Source organism: Sclerotinia sclerotiorum, genomic scaffold (assembly GCF_000146945.2).
Source record: "Sclerotinia sclerotiorum 1980 UF-70 scaffold_6 genomic scaffold, whole genome shotgun sequence".
Taxonomy (NCBI): domain Eukaryota; kingdom Fungi; phylum Ascomycota; class Leotiomycetes; order Helotiales; family Sclerotiniaceae; genus Sclerotinia; species Sclerotinia sclerotiorum.
Genome location: NW_001820830.1, coordinates 1,613,625 through 1,630,563, shown reverse-complemented (window position 1 = coordinate 1,630,563; position 16,939 = coordinate 1,613,625). Strand labels below are relative to the sequence as shown.

The 16,939-nt window shown below is 40.6% G+C and overlaps 7 protein-coding genes across 7 annotated transcripts; 4 read left to right on the top strand and 3 right to left on the bottom strand.

Annotated features, from left to right (window-relative positions):
- Positions 1–3: 3 nt before the first annotated feature.
- SS1G_05452 (hypothetical protein) lies at positions 4–780 on the bottom strand (the record flags this gene model as incomplete). The annotated part of the gene is made up of 1 exon (XM_001593974.1): positions 4–780. The coding sequence occupies one exon, from the start codon at positions 778–780 to the stop codon at positions 4–6; it is 777 nt and encodes a 258-aa protein (XP_001594024.1).
- A 2,553-nt stretch (positions 781–3,333) lies between these two features.
- Positions 3,334–3,798, bottom strand: SS1G_05451 (hypothetical protein; the record flags this gene model as incomplete). The annotated part of the gene is made up of 1 exon (XM_001593973.1): positions 3,334–3,798. One exon carries the CDS (start codon positions 3,796–3,798, stop codon positions 3,334–3,336), a length of 465 nt encoding a protein of 154 aa, XP_001594023.1.
- A 788-nt stretch (positions 3,799–4,586) lies between these two features.
- Positions 4,587–6,230, top strand: SS1G_05450 (hypothetical protein; the record flags this gene model as incomplete). The annotated part of the gene is made up of 1 exon (XM_001593972.1): positions 4,587–6,230. The coding sequence occupies one exon, from the start codon at positions 4,587–4,589 to the stop codon at positions 6,228–6,230; it is 1,644 nt and encodes a 547-aa protein (XP_001594022.1).
- A 1,673-nt stretch (positions 6,231–7,903) lies between these two features.
- SS1G_05449 (hypothetical protein) lies at positions 7,904–9,764 on the top strand (the record flags this gene model as incomplete). Its single annotated transcript, XM_001593971.1, has 4 exons — positions 7,904–8,105; positions 8,162–8,337; positions 8,395–8,727; positions 8,784–9,764. The coding sequence occupies 4 exons, from the start codon at positions 7,904–7,906 to the stop codon at positions 9,762–9,764; spliced, it is 1,692 nt and encodes a 563-aa protein (XP_001594021.1).
- Positions 9,765–10,596: 832 nt separating this feature from the next.
- SS1G_05448 (hypothetical protein) lies at positions 10,597–11,313 on the bottom strand (the record flags this gene model as incomplete). The annotated part of the gene is made up of 1 exon (XM_001593970.1): positions 10,597–11,313. One exon carries the CDS (start codon positions 11,311–11,313, stop codon positions 10,597–10,599), a length of 717 nt encoding a protein of 238 aa, XP_001594020.1.
- Positions 11,314–11,933: 620 nt separating this feature from the next.
- On the top strand, positions 11,934–13,530 carry SS1G_05447 (hypothetical protein; the record flags this gene model as incomplete). The annotated part of the gene is made up of 3 exons (XM_001593969.1): positions 11,934–12,304; positions 12,417–12,686; positions 12,735–13,530. The coding sequence occupies 3 exons, from the start codon at positions 11,934–11,936 to the stop codon at positions 13,528–13,530; spliced, it is 1,437 nt and encodes a 478-aa protein (XP_001594019.1).
- Positions 13,531–15,951: 2,421 nt separating this feature from the next.
- SS1G_05446 (predicted protein) lies at positions 15,952–16,650 on the top strand (the record flags this gene model as incomplete). Its single annotated transcript, XM_001593968.1, has 3 exons — positions 15,952–16,118; positions 16,239–16,473; positions 16,555–16,650. The coding sequence occupies 3 exons, from the start codon at positions 15,952–15,954 to the stop codon at positions 16,648–16,650; spliced, it is 498 nt and encodes a 165-aa protein (XP_001594018.1).
- Between the last annotated feature and the right edge of the window lie 289 nt (positions 16,651–16,939).

Sequence of the window (16,939 nt, the reverse complement as noted above, 5' to 3'; positions counted from 1 at the left end):
GCATCACCAGCTATTCCATCCCTTATCCCGAGCCTCTTCCCAAGCCTCCTCGCCCATATGTTCACGTGGAGCTCTATCCCACATTTCATACCCCATAGAGCCCACAGAACGCCCAGGTCCAGTTTCTCGGCCAAATCCTGGACTGCTATCATTGAGAGCTTCCACTTCAATATGTGTCTCTGGAAGTTCGCTGGGCTCCCTGGGGTCTCCTGGGTCTTTACTATATTTCTCATACTCCCCCTTTGAGAGTGGGTCGAACTCGACTCGTACCATTGTTTGATCTCCAGTCTGCCAATTGGCCTCGCTGCTTACGTAGATAAGGCTATGATAACGATGGGCTATCTTGTCGTAAATATAAGATGAGACCAATCCAGGCATCTTCGATACACCACTAATTTTGCCTGTACTATCTCTTACAACAGCATCAATTTGCACCTTGAAATCGCCTCGAGCATTTTTTTCTGCGCGATAATGCCGAATACAATCGTCCTGGGTGCCATTAGGAATGAAGTACAGGTCCAAACGAAAGACGACAGAATTTGTATTGTAGCGAGGACCTTGCGTGATTGTTTCGTATAGCTTTCTTGCGCTATCAGTATCGCCAGGGTCTGCTTCGGGGTGCGTGAAGTAGATGGAATAGCTGTAAAGGCGGGGTAAAGGATTGTCCTGTTCGCCGCGAAAGACCGTGAGAGCTGGATTTCCGGCATGATCTTGGAATGCGACGACGTGTGTTTTCCTGGTTCTAATTCTTGGTATACCTCGCTGGAATGCTGATGCCATTTTGTCTAGCTTCCATGCTTCATGTAACCATGGACACAATGGTCTAGTATGTTTGATGAATTTGAATTTCCGAGCTTTGGTCTCAAGCCGTTTAACAAAGGTTATTGAAGGGCGTTTTGCCATCGGCCCTGCTGACGGTGTAATGAATTGCCGACCTCCGACGTACATGTACTGTCAGGTCCAGCACACTCCGCTGATGATATGATCTGAAAGAAATCACGAGTATCTAGAGTGAACTACACACAGGCTTCGACGAGCTATTCATTGCGTCCATACCAATAGTAGACTGCGAGGGTGTATAAAGTCGGAACCCCAATCCATGGCAGAAAATCCGAAATTCACAGGAATTCATGCTTGCTCTATCCAAGGCTGTAGAATCTGCCGCTGTTCTAGGTATGCTTTTCAACCAGTCTGGGGTAAAGGACCTATCATCGCAAATACCTCTATTTTCGACCAGTCTCTGCGAAACAGAAGATCGATCCAAGAGAGTGACCTTGCCATGATAATTGTTGAACCAGCAGCTCCATACATAACTACGGTGCTGGTTTCATGTAGCAGGTCTAGTCAGCTCGAAGAAGTGAGTATCCAGCAGAGATTAAGTTCTCATCCGGTGCCAGAATTCCCACTATCACCGCGAGATCTCTCACCATATCATAATCATCGCCGGGGAATACTATAGCACCATATTTACTAGCTCTTAAGTACGGTCTGGCGAAGGAATCCAATAAGTAATAAGTACGTTCTTCCTCATATAATACTAGACCACGATAGATTGCAAAAGACTATAGACAGGCAACTCTGAATTTCCTTACTCCAGAATCTCTCTATACTTTGAAGCGTTGTAGATGATTGAACGGCAGCGGTACCTTACTTTATAAGTTCTTAGGCTGTAAGGGAATGAAACAATTCATATGTTTCCAAATTCAATTTGAGACTAAATCTCAATTCAATACTTTAAGTCTAGTACCCTACTTTCCAGCCACCCCCTAATTCCGGCTACCTTTTACACCAAAAATCGTAATTTTCATTTATTAATAACTTTACAATTAATGAATATAATTTGATATAATTTAAATCATAATTTTATTATATAATTATAAATCACTTTTGAAAATTTCAGATTTTTTAGAATTTATTTCATTGAGATCTATAACTTTAAACTTTTTGATTTTCGATTTATATGTTACGATGGTAACAACTGGTTAATTAGGAGAGCTTAGGCCTTGTGCAAAAGCGATCAGATTTCATCGAATTAATAACGTGTTTCATCACCCCGTGCACCATATCACCTCGTGCACCACTTTCACCTCAATTCCTATTTATAATCATATATAATTCAACAATTACTTGATCAATTGATTTAAATTAAGCACTATCTAATAATTTAGGATCTATATTATCATTAGAACATATTCTTGCATTATGACCTGTTATTCCATATTTACTACAGCATCGATTAGTCGATGCCTCTCTATTAGAATTCCGCCCATTTTGTTGCCTATCGCGTTTAATCTGAATATCCACCTCTTTTTGTAATATAATATCATTAGCCTCTTGAATAGTGAGAGCTCCTCCTAAACGTAATTGAGTCTTTTTAGCGCGTCGACGTTTACTTAATCCTGTATTTGCCAATCGAAGATCGTGATTCTCAAAAGCTAAAATCGTGACAATACTAGCTAGGTATTCTACATCTTTAATTAAAGGATCTGTAGCCTTAAATATAGGTGTAGGAGAGCTAGAATGATATTGAGCAATAATAGATCGTACTAAAAATGCTTGTGAAAGAGCTTCGATGGTATTGTGAGGTGTTTGTGAGACCCAATCGGGTATATGACTCAGAGGAAGCGAAGGAGGAGTAGGTGTACAGATTCAAATATCCATTCTAGAGAGTATAGCATCGAGATTAAAAAGGATTAATCTTGCTCCTCTAAAGCCTGTTTTCATATTCTCCATTGTAATTGCTTGTTTGTATGCAGTATTGAATGCTATAAAGAATTCGACTTTGGAGATATAATTGATATACATCCATATATACCCCTCAATTTGCTTGCTATATGTACGTTTTAGTACACTAAAACAATTAACATCAAGAGGTTGGGTGAGATGATTTGAATAAGGTAGTAATCCAACGGTTTTAATCTTATGTTCTATACAATAGTTCTGAAAAGGGCCTGATTCATAGCTTTCATATCCATCTAAGATTAGTATTCGATATACACCCTTCGTACGGAGTTTCGTATGCTTATCAAAATACTTTAGCCATTCTAAACCCGTCTCATTATTCGTCCATCCATTTATAGTAGTTTTAACCACCCATTCGGGAGGCATATCCGTCTCGCTGTACTAATTGGCTAGGTGCATTTATCCTTGAACGAGATATGGAGGTATGTTCTCCCTTGTCGCATTACCACATACAATCGCTGTCGACTATTCTCTATTGCCTGGCTGTATTCCTTTACTTTTGTCACGTCTATCTGCATTAGTAATAACCATACTAGAGGATATCACTCCCATCATAAAGCTTGTTTCATCAAAATTCCATATATCACACTTCTATATTCCATATTTTGCCTTTATATTTTTGAATAATTGAAACCACTTATTAATAAGTTTAGGATCCTTGTAGAAAGCCCTTTGGAAATCGTAGACATGATTAAAATGCGTTTTTAGAATATTGTATCGATTCACGAATCGATATGCCCATTGTTTACCAATACGCTTTCTACCCCTCGATTCAAGAATGTGATTCGCCATACTTTCAACACTTATGAATTTAGGATTAAATCCTCGCTCATCCATATCGATTATATGCTGAATAATAACCTCCTCTTCAATTTTAGTAATTTTATGCTGTTTTTGACGATATTCGGAGGCAGGAGTGATCCCTTTCATTCTACGCATGAGTGTCGTATGAGTAATATTGTAAATCTTGGCAGCTTTCCGGAGGCTTAAATTTTTATCTTTAGCCATTGCCTCCATCGCCATAACGATATCGCGTTCATTTAATGTCGATACCATAATTATTTATTGATAAATCGCGTATTGAAGTGATTGATGTGAATTGAGGTGAAAGTGGTGCACGAGGTGATATGGTGCACGGGGTGATGAAACACGTTATGTGATCTGGGTCACTTTATGTGACGCCTCACACCTCCGGGTCACGTGGTATGCCCCGTTTGTATTTAATCACAAGAAAACTCGCTACTCTTGTTTTCCTTCTTCCTTTCTCCTTAGCTTAGTATTTTCTAATACAAGATACTTTACCCAGTATTCTTGAGTGTGACACTTTAGGATCGTATACGCACGCACCGTCAGAAAACACGTGACTTGGAGCTTTTGGAGCTTAGGATCCAAAAGGATCTAAGGGAGCATGAAGATCTATATATTCAGTATGAATTTCTTTATTTGTAGAGCTTCGTGCTCAAGATCAATCATTTAGTATACTCTACTATTAGTTACGAATTGCATATCATTATTGTCATTACTTTAAGTCCCTGCTTGACGCCTAGTTATAAACTACCTCGAGAGCCTAGAGCACTTCCACGTGATCTAGACGGCAAACCTCGTAACATAGTTATGGGTTAAGGCTTTTATCACTGGTATTCACTTGGAAGTGAAGTCGTTACTAGATCAAGTAGAATGTAGGTAAACTAATTGATAACTAAGTTGAGCACGAAGCTCCTAAACTATGAAACTACTCTAACTATAACGTGGTTTATCATCGAGTGGCCCATATCATCGAGTGGCCCACTTTCACCTCAATTTACACCTGTCTCTTTCAACACGCGTTTTATCAACAACCTATAATGAATTCGAATAATCAAGAAGCTCGTATACTCCTTGCTATCGAAGTTATTCATAAAGATAAAAAATTAAGCATTCGAAAGGCTGCTATGCTCTATAATATTCCTCGTACGACTCTTCGACATAGAATGGAAGGTTTACCTCTTCGTACAGAAACTCGAGCGAATCGTCATAAGATTACAGAATTAGAAGAAGAGGTGATTGTTCAATATATACTCGATATGGATTTAAGAGGATTTCCACCTAAACTAAAGAATGTGGAAGATATGGCGAATGATATTCTCGAATCGAGGGGTGCGAAACGCGTTGGGAAGCTCTGGGCGCATCGATTCGTAAAGCGTCGAATCGAATTAAAGACGCGTTTTAGTCGTGTTTATGACTTTCAAAGAGCTCTCTGTGAGGATCCTAAGCTTCTTGAAGAGTGGTTTCGACTAGTTGCGAATATGCGAGCGAAATACGGCATTTTGGACGGAGATTTCTACAACTTCGACGAAACAGGCTTTATGATGGGGATTATATGTGCAGCAATGGTAGTAACTAGTGCTGAACGAAATGGCAGAAGCAAGACAGTACAGCCAGGCAATCGAGAATGGGCTACAGCAATAATATGCGGAAATGGAGAGGGTGAAACTATTCCCCCATTTCTAGTAGTTCAAGGACAAGTTCATCTCTCCAATTGGTACACCGAAACGAATCTTCCTGCGGAATGGGCTATTAAACCTACATCTAATGGGTGGACGAATAATGAGACGGGTTTAGAATGGTTGAAACACTTCGACAAGCATACTAAGAATCGAAGAAAGGGCAAATATCGAATGTTGGTACTGGATGGGCATGAAAGCCACGAATCAGTAGCTTTTCAAGCATACTGCAAAGAGAACGATATTATATGTTTACGTTTACCACCGCATTCAAGTCATTTAACTCAACCACTTGATGTTGGCTGTTTTAGCAATCTAAAACGTTCATATGGTGGTCAAATTGATGGATTTATCAAGGCACATATCAATCATATTTCGAAGGTTGAATTCTTTATAGCTTTTAAAGCTGCATACGAGGAATCAATCACTTCTCAGAATATGAAATCAGGATTCCGAGGAACAGGTTTAATCCCATTTAATCCTGAAGCTGTACTCTCGAAATTAGATATTCGAATTCGCACACCTACCCCCCCCTCTTTCGACCTAGATCAATGGATCTCTCAAACCCCTCGCAACCCAACTGAAGCTCTTTCTCAATCAACATTAGTTAAATCTCGAATAACTCGTCATCAAGCAAGCTCTCCTACACCTATATTCGAGACTGTACTAGCTCTAGCTAAGGGTACAGAGAGATTAGCTCATGAAAACACACTTTTAAATACAGAGATTCGTACACTTCGGACAGCAAATGAAGCATTAAGCAAGCGTCGACGCGCGAAAAAAACCCAATTACGTCAAGGAGGAGTGCTCACTGGACAAGAGGCTCTTGATATATTATCTCAGCAAGAGGTTGATATTCAGATTCAACGCGATGAGCGTCAAAAAGGGGGGAATTCTAATGGGGAAGCATCTTCTAATCGATGTTGTAGTAAATGCGGAAAGACAGGACATAATGCAAGAACCTGTCAAAATAATGTAATAGATCCTAGATTATTAGATTCTTAATAGTTTCAATCAATTGATTCAATTGTTGTTGAATAATATGGGTTTGAAAGTGTAAATTGAGGTGAAAGTGGGCCACTCGATGATATGGGCCACTCGATGATAAACCACGTTATACTAAACGTTTTCTCTGAATGCTAGCTGTGCTAGCCAGCTAGCACAGCTAGCACATCACGTGATCTCCTATTGGCCTCAGGACACTAATCCTGGGACGATTCTCATCCTAGGATAATACTAGACGTGGTTCGTGACAGGTACTAGACTTATGTCAAGCAAGACATTGAATGTTCATTGATTCCAACCATCACTTGCGGTTGTACTCCCCAAGAAACGAATTCGCAAAATTCGGGGTATCCTTTGAAGAGCAATTCAATTGACTAAGTGAACCTTAAACAATACAAATTGCTAAAATACTCCTAGATAAGTGCAGTGTTGTGGTGATGGTGAATTTTTCGCGATATAGAGTTTTGCTGCTTTGATAGGCCAAGATTAAAGATTCGACACGCCAGCTCACCGGGCGAACAAAAACTTTGATTTTTCACCAACGAGAAATTTGGATAAAAATGGCATGTATATATATCTTCTCTTTGGGTGTGACTTTAAAAAGACATGCGAGGCGACTCTTTTTTTTTACCTAGGTAACCGCAAATGCATAGCTAATGACTACTTTATTATTCATTATCATGAAATTTCATATTCACAAGCCAACAACTAACTTCATGAACTTTTGTAACGTAATTTCACCATTATTTATTTGCTCAATGCTCGGTGATCCATAGCCCCGCCCCGCCTGGAGATAAATGGTTTACTCTAAGCCTCCAAGTCCACTTTTGCCCGGGAGATAAATTGACCATTCGGACTTTGAAGGCCTTGAAAAGTTTAAATCGTTCCGGTTCCTGAATTATGCACGGAGCGGTGAATGTTCTATGCTTGTTGCTTTTAATCCGTGTATTACTAATCTGATAAGTCTTCGCTGTTCAGATGATAATAATCCTCTAAAAGACATGAACACTCGTGAGTCGTGAGAACGAAGGAAAGATGTAAGGTACCAGGAAAAGAAAGACATATTACCCTGATCTCCTCCTTCCTATCTCTCTTCATTTACTGCGTACATGATCAGCAGATATTTATTAGTGATATCATAAAATCCTCGGACTGAAAAAAATAACAACAAGCTGTCTAGTGAATAGTAAATCATCGCTAAGCTTCAAAAGGCAGGTCGTAATGCAAAATCTAGGCGAGTGGTCAAGCTAAGAGCCCGGAAGCGATATCTTGAATATCTCCAAGACTCCAAGTCTATCAAAAACGGGGAACAATAAACTAATGCCTCAATTCACCCACCTCGTACCTTTTTGCTCCATGTCTTTTCACGTTGTATCTATTACATGATAGGCTCAGACAGACTGAGTAAGTTTATATAATCGCAAGGTACGGTGAAAGGATGGGTACCTATCAAGACCCATGAATTCCACTAGGATACATCGTCATAACCACGGGAACTGACATGAGAAGAGAGACAATCCAATACATAGCTCGAAGATGTCGTTACTATGAGTACCTGTTAAAAGATTTAAAAGCTCTCCAAGCCCAGCTCACTGGACCTTTTTGTTTTTCTTACCAACCCACTTGTCATTTTTCATACGATCCGAGTTTGGTTACTTGAGTGATCAGTCAAGATGCGTTTCTCAACCGTGGTTTCGACGCTTGCAATTGCAGGTGGGATTGCAGATGCTACTTTTCCTTCTGGAAGAAGCTTACAGCATGTTGGAAAGAAGGATAAGCATGTGCATAAAGCCAGACAGCCGATTGCTAGGAAACCACAGCAATATGAGAAGAGGGATGCTAATAAGTTTCCTTATTTGACCAATTCTACTGCTAGTAAGTTTTACTTTTCAATTGGTTATAAAGGAAAATTACTAATTGTTTACTTATAGAATTCAGTGTGAATGGTACCGCAATCCCAGATGTCGATTTCGACGCTGGTGAATCATATGCTGGTTTATTGCCAATTTCGAAAGATGCAGATGAATCTAGACAATTGTATTTTTGGTTCTACCCTTCAACAAATGAATTAGCTTCTGATGAAATTCTCATCTGGCTCAATGGAGGTGTAAGTGACAGTACCACAACCAACTACCACTGAACTTTGAACTAATCATTCAATTAGCCCGGATGTTCATCCCTCGAAGGAATTATTCAAGAAAACGGACCGTGGATCTGGCAATACGGAACCTACAAACCTGTTCCAAACCCCTGGACTTGGGTCAACCTTACCAACGTTGTTTGGGTCGAACAACCCGTCGGCACTGGATTTTCTCAGGGAGTTCCTACTGCTACTAGCGAGGAAGATGTCGCGGCACAGTTCCTCGGATTCTGGGAGAATTTCGTCGATACTTTCGCTTTGCAAGGGCGAAAGGTCTATATCACTGGTGAATCTTATGCCGGTTACTATGTTCCGTATATTGCCGATGCCATGTTTAATAAGAATGATACATCTACTGTAAGTAATCGATACATTGGACAGGAGATGTGCATTTGAGCTAATGACCATCAAAGTATTACAACCTCGAGGCAACCATGATTTACGACCCCTCCACCTCCTACAATGCCATCCAAGAACAAATCCCTGCCGTCCAATTCGTTGATTACTGGGGTGGTCTTTTCCCCTTCAACGATACTTTCAAAGAGCAAATCCACAACGTATCTGATTCCTGCGGTTACACGGATTTCCTCTCCAAATACCTCACCTACCCACCTCCAGGACCCCTCCCGTCCATCCTCCCCGGCACGAGCGAAGATGGAATTTCCACCACCGACGAATGCGACGTCTTCGACCTAATCTACAACGAAATCTTCAGCCTCAACCCCTGCTGGGACATCTACCAAGTCGCCACCACCTGTCCGCAACTCTGGGACGTTCTCGGATTTCCCGGTTCCAACCCCTACCTCCCCGAAGGTGCCTCCATCTACTTCAACCGCACCGATGTACAAAAAGCCATTAACGCCCCCACAATGGAATGGGAATCCTGCTCCAACATCGACGTCTTCGTAAACGGAACCGACAACTCTGACCCCTCCGGACTCTCTGTCCTCCCCTCCGTCATCGAACGCTCAAAACGTACCATCATCGGTCACGGCGCCTTAGACATGGTCCTCATCGCCAACGGCACCCTACTCATGATCCAAAACATGACCTGGAACGGCGCCCAAGGATTCCAAAGTAAACCCACCGAGCCCTTCTACGTACCCTACCACGAAGACCTCTCCGCCTCCACACTTACCGGATCCGGAATCATGGGAACCACACACACGGAGAGAAATCTCACATTTGTATATGTAGATTTGAGCGGTCATATGGTTCCGCAATATGCGCCTAGTGCTTCGTATCGCACGGTGGAGTATCTGTTGGGAAGAATCGATAGTCTTTCTAGCACGGTGCCGTTTACCACGCAAGAATACGTGGCGCAGAGTGATGCGCCCATGGGTAATGGAACTGCGCCACCCATTAAGAGACATCTTGGGAGTATGGAATTTTAGGGGTGAGATGAAAATATAAATATGAGTGGACTTTGACTTTCCTGAGAGGAAGGTATTTGTTAGATGAGGAGGAAAATGGAGTGAGATGATAATGATATGTATGATGATAAAATGAACATATGATACTACCTATCTAAATACTTGAATTAAAGCTAGTGACTTTTTGTGATGTGAGTTCGTTGTGGGTAAAAAACTTGAGGTGGAGCTCATTGGAAATTGTAAAAATTAAGATATTGCTTGAGTTTATTCCGGTGGTATTTTGTTTAGATATCCCTAATTAGTCTGCCTCCACGGCAGTGGCCTCCCGGGAGGGCCAGCGGAGCGTCATTTGCTCAATTGATTCAGCATTGCTTATATTGGTGAGCCGCTAGGATATTCAATCAATAATCACATAATGAGCTCAACAGGAGTACAAAATTTCGCTGAAAATTGATGAAAAAGTTCAATGTGTCATGCATGTCAGAATCTCGTTCTCATCTCACGCACCACGATACCAGCATGTGAAAAAGTGATCTTACGTATAAAATAAACCTGTTCAAAATTTGATGCATTACATTTCCATACAATGTGATAGAATCAAATGAGAGTGGACTGCCACAAGAACGCCTATACTTCATCCCCCAAACTCCTTCGCTCCCGATTGTTTTCATTTGTGCTTTAATACAAAGGCCCGCCACCCAACGAAAGTGTAGGACAATAAGGTACGTGAAAGAGCGTTTCCTCATCACTTATCTCGTCGTTGCTTTCTTGCAGTATCTGGATGCATATTCATCCACCTCCTAATGGTATCCTCATGTGCAGCCATCATTTCTCATATTTAATCTTTCAAAATTCATCGCTCCATACCCGCAAACATCAATTCCCTATCCCTTCTCATCCCATCCAACACTGCCACCAAACCCCCATTCCTCATTCTCTCCAATACAACCATCATTCCCTCCTTACTCTTTCCCAATTGATTTTCTGTCTTCCTACTAGCGATCGCCTCAATACTTCTCTGCACTCCCTTCGTACTCCAATTCGCCAACCACCCTTTCTTCTCCTCCTCCCCCTCCTCTCCCTTCCTCATCGCCCTCAATCGATCCCCAAGCCGACTTCGAAACATAACTTGGGTCCTCACCCCAGTCATTCCCGGCCCAACACTAAACTCCTCCTCTTTATCTTCCTTCCCAGGTGTCCTCTGAAAACTTTGTTTCTCCACCACACTTAAAATACCCGTCCAATCCAAATTCCTACTCTCCGTCTTCATCCACCCTTCTTTAATATCCACTTCTGATGTCTCCAAAATGTATGACTCGCTTCTATCGCTTCTCACATTACCCAGTACACTTTTAGGTAGGAGCTTGAGAACTGCCGATGGTAGACGAGTGGATTTGCGATGGATGCGCAGGGTTCGTAGACGCCCTGTTTCGGGGCATACGGTGCGCGATATCACATCGGTGGAGAGCACATGTGTGCTATGTGGATTTGGGTAACGAAGAAAGTAGGCGAGGGTAACGGCAGGAAAAGAGTAATCGTAGGAGAAGGAGGATTCGTAGAATTTGACCATGGTGACAAATTTATTTGTAGAATTGATTAGATGTGATGTTTAGTTGTTCTTGGTATACATGTAGTTTCTGTGATGGTACAAAGGGTGCAGAGGAATTAAGGGAAGAAAATGAATGAGGGGGAGAAGAAAATCGGATGAGGAATCGAATGCTGGTGGTATGATTGTTGATCTTGGATGGTGCGGATTGGAGCTTCTGGAGGGATTTGTTCGCCTGATTGTTTTCCCCGGATTTGCGATTTTTTGGGTTTAGTGTAATGGAGTTGGCCGAATTATTTATTGTGATTTGTTGTACGGAATAGAGATGATTTGATGACTTTGAACTATGAACCAGATAATGTTGAGATTGGGATGAGTATCTTGAGGATATATAACTCGAGAGATGCATAAAAGCTACTACTAAACCCCGCAGCTCCTAATGTTCAAGCCCATCGACGTCAGTCGTCAGCTAAAACAAAGCAATCCTAATTGGAGATCTTGGTCACGTGACTTTACTCTCAAACTTCACCGCTCTACAAGAATGGATGGGTTATATGGCAATAATTCCCCTCCATGAGTCAATAAAGAACAAATAGCCCCTCCTCCGAATCAAAATATTGACTGACTCCCCAGTCCTCACCACCATGACCGACGCGGAACCCACACTCGCCGCCACTTTGGCAACCGATGCTCCTGCCAGCAAACAAACCGTTGATCCCTATAATGTCGCTGGAGAAATTGGCGCAGACGGAATCGCGAAGGCTATCAATTACTTGACTTTGATCGATGAATTTGGTACCAAGAAGATTGAGGAGGCAGATTTAAAAAGATTTGAAGAAGTGACCGGTCATAAACCCCATCGATTCATGAGGAGGGGTATTGTGTTTAGTCATCGCGATTTAAACCTTATGCTAGATCGTCATGAGAAGGGAGAGCCATTTTTCTTGTATACGGGACGGGGTCCAAGTAGTGATAGTATGCATATTGGACATACTGTTCCTTTTGAGTTTACCAAGTAAGTTCTGAGGTTTTGAATAGGTTCAGTTTCGCACAATCTGCGGATATTGGGAGCATGCCGCAGACAGAACCTACAATTTGTCCGCACCATACTAATGACTCATTCATAGATGGTTACAAGATGTCTTCGATGTCCCATTGATCATCATGCTTACGGATGATGAGAAGTATATCTTTTCAGAAAAACGTACAATTGAGGAAGTTCAAAGCTACACCAATAGTAATGCGAAAGATATCATTGCCGTCGGATTCGACCCTAAAAAGACATTTATGTTTAGCGATTATGATTACATGGGAGGAGCATTCTACAAAAACGTTACTCGAATCTCCAAGCACGTTACATTGAATGTTGCACGAGCTGTTTTTGGTTTCAATGAAAGGTAAGATATTCTGGTACAAGAGACTACATACATTATTGACAATCCCAGTTCATGCATAGGCAAAATCCATTTCGGAGCTGTCCAAGGTGCAACGTCGTTCGCCAACTCCTTCCCTCATATCTTCGGCACAGACGAATCTAAAACCACTCAAATTCCCTCCCTAATTCCATGTGCAATTGATCAAGATCCATATTTCCGTATGACACGCGACGTAGCCGCACGTCTTCATTTCGCCAAACCAGCTCTCATACACGCTCGTTTCCTCGACGCTCTTCAAGGCCCTGGTTCTAAAATGAGCGCATCAGTTGATACATCTGCAATCTTCATGTACGATGAACCAAACAAGATTAAAAATAAAATCAACAAATATGCATTTAGTGGTGGGCAAGTTACCGAGCAAGAACAAAGAGAAAAAGGAGGTGACACGGAAAAGGATGTCGCATATCAATATTTAACATTTTTCTTAGAAGACGACGAGGAATTAGAAAGTATTAAGAAGGCATATAGATCGGGAGAATTGCTGACGGGAGAATTAAAAGCAAGATGTATTAAAGAATTACAAATATATGTAAAGGAATTTCAAGAGAGAAGAGCAAAGGTTACAGATGAGATTGTAGCGGATTTTTTTGCAAAGAAAGATTTAATTTGGGGTGGAAACCCAAATGCTAGGAATGTTACTCCTGCTGCTGGAACAACTGGAGAAGGAAGTGCAGAGGGAAGTGGAGAGGGTACGGGGAAGTTGACGAAGAATCAAGAGAAGAAATTGGCTAAGTTGAAGGCAATTGAGGAGAAAAAAAAGGCGGCTGCTGCTGAGGCGGCTGCTAAAGCTGCTGGTGGTGCATAGGTTGGATATAGGTGTGATGGGTGGTGGGTTGTGAAGATAAAGAAAGAGGGAGGAGAGGAAGGAGATCAACAGAGATACCATGAAATACAACATTACATATGACGCGAGCTACTAGTATATAATGCAATGCGATGCAATCAATACTAAATCTAGACTTTCTGCTTTTTATATTGATTTTGGTCAAGATTAAGATTGCATACAATATAATACACCCAATGACAGTAAGTGAAACGGAAGAACGTAAATTTTTAGTTTTATAAGAGGCAAAGTTGTGAATATACACAGTAGATGTTTTAGATCATTAGAGTAATCCTCTGTACCTAGGAAAGTATCTATATCATATCATATTCAAATATACTATCCTGATTCTTGATATATCCCCTTTGAAAATAAACTCTCCTAAATATAATTATCCTACTATTATATCTTAACGAACTGGTTATAATATCATAATTATCATATCATATTATCCTCCTACACTATACAAATTTATAAAATCATATCATGTTATGTTATATCTATAAATAACCCTATCCCATTCCGTCTACTCTATCCTCATATAAAATCTTTATGCCATATACAATATTCACTTCTTTTTCCTCTGCTAATACTGGTATTATTTCCTGGGAATTTGTTTCCCACTATTCCGTCCTACTACTCCTACCACTCTCTATGACTTTCCTCCTAGCACTCCATCCCTCTCCTCCCTCGGTCTAAGAACACTTAAAAATAGAAAATCAAACAAAGTCATTTCAACTCAATTCACCCTACCTCAGCTCAACCTAACCAGTGACTTCATTTCCTATTATTCCCTTCTCTTTCCTACCATATTATATCCTCTCACATCATATCATACCATTCCCCTACACTTCAAATCAATCCATTCAATCCCTTCAATTCGTTCAGTCATTTATAACATCATCATTCATTTGCTGTATATCCATATCCATATCCATATCCAACATATTAAGCAAAAAACGACAAATGAACGAACGAACTTCCTGAGAGTTAAAACTAGAACTTGGATTGTCTATCTATCTATCTACTCGGATACCTGTATGTACGCATACTCTTACTTTTACTTTTGCTAGCGAGGGATGTTTATATGCATACCCTTCTTCATTATATGCATTATTATAGTATTACTGTTATAGTACTACTAGTAGCATCAGCAGCAGCAGGAGCAGGATCCGTATCAACTGATAAATCAAAACCCATTCCATTACTTCATTTCTTCACTTGAACTTTATTTAAACTCCAAACTCCCAACTCCCAAAACCCAAACCCCAAACTCTGACTCCAAGAACCATGATTCATATCCTCTTTATTTCTCCATATCCTCTCCCTACTACACCCCATTTTCCCCATATGTCCTTATATTCTATATTCCGAATAATATTTCCTAGGTAATTACACCTTACTTATTATTCAAATATCCAAATATTCCACCATTCTAACTCCAAACCCACCCACTCACCCACGAATCACAAATAGCTTCCTCACCCTCCTCATCACCATAACTAACCAAGTAATCTCACAACCAAAATCACAAACCCAAATCACAGAATCACAAATTCAAATTCACAAATCACAATCACGCCAGTTTTTTCCTCTCTTTTTTTCCTCTTCCACTTTTACACTTTTTTTTTTTGAATCAGAGAATAAGATTTTTAAGGAAGATAATCAGAACAAGCGAATGACTTGTCCTCATACCTGTATTTGTATTTGTATATAAGAAAGAAGAATAAAAAACCAAGTCCAAAAATCTATAAATCCAAAACCTCATAAATCCATAAATCTACAAATCTGTGAATAATTATTTTATTATTTTCTATCCTCAAAATCCATATTTCCTATCCTCAAAATCAAAATTCTATATTTAGCATTCAAAACTCCAGACTCCAGACTCCCAAATTTCAGACCCCCTCCCCCTCGTACGACACGAGTGACTCGAATGACTCGAAGTGGTATTTATTTATCTATGACTGGATTTATTTATTCATATATTCATTTAATTTTTTATATTCATATGTACACTCATACATATACTCATATATAAATACGTATGTAAAACGAAGGAGTTACTCGCAACGACCTTTCGGATTCGAATCATCTATTCTTTTGGTACTTTGTTGGAATTATAAATTTTTATTTATCTACCCACCCATCCATCTATTCATCTTCCCAACTACTCCATGCAAAGATCTAACCAGATCTGACCAGATCTAACCTCAACTTAACTGAGCTGGCTCGGCGATTCCTTTCCTTTCCTTTCTCAGGACTTCATCACCCAGCTGGACTTTGTAAGACTGCGACGACGGAGAAACTTGTGTTGTGGTAAAGTAAGATCTTACCATACTGCTTTAGTTCAAACACTTGTTCTTTAAATACTACTGTATAAGGTAGTGAAGAGCAGTAATCATGGGGAGAACTATCAAAGCAAGGATGGGGCCTAGGCCATGGGTTGCACATACAAAATCAGTGAGCTATGAAAGGAGACCTATGGGCAATGATAGAAGCCCTGTAGGCGATAGGAGAAAGCCCATGGGCTACCAAAAGCACCCCAAGCCTTGTTTGAAAGTTGATAAGTAAGATTCCACGTTCCTTTCTTATTCCTGGTCTTTCTCATCCTTTTGATTGTCTTTAAGTACAAGGATGTATCACTTGATACCTCGACTCATGTGCATGGACTAACATATAGCAATTAGATGCGATGTAACTCTCCTTATTATCCTCCTCCGTCATCGTTTCACACCTCCAGTACCATACATAATTATTACCGATATCATTAGCATGTCACCGGATTCCTGCCATGATCTGTGCCAGAAGAACTGCACATTGGAAGGTTTGGATAAAGAAAAACAATATTATTGGTTCACTTGGTGGTGTAAGGAAATTGAAAAGAACGAAATAATGAAGGGTGGTGGGAGATGGGTAGCTGCTGTTAGTAAGTATTTACGAACCTGAAAATTTGTGGTTATTGTTTATACATTACATAAGCTGATTTTATGGAATTTAGATTAGGAGAGTGAAAGGATTCCAGGACTTCGTGATAACCTTCGAAGTCAATTGGGAGGTCGTGGCCTAGCATTTGGAAATTGTAGACCAAGGAGGTGTTGATAGATTGAAATGGCAAGTTGGGCAGAAAAAGCAATTTATTAAGCAGAACAGGGCTTTGAAAGAAAAAGAAGGGTTCATTTCGAGCCGAGGAGGATAAAACTACGTTGCAGGCGGACTGGTACCACAAGAATGATTGTAAGTATAACCTCGAGATGAAGATGATATGAACTGACGAACATTGATGTAGGGGAGTACAATAGTGTACCAGATCTCTACCATTCTCCAACCCTTAAGGCTGGTAGTCCGGACAGGATTATCCCGTTCCAATGACCTTTCTCCAGGCCCTCCC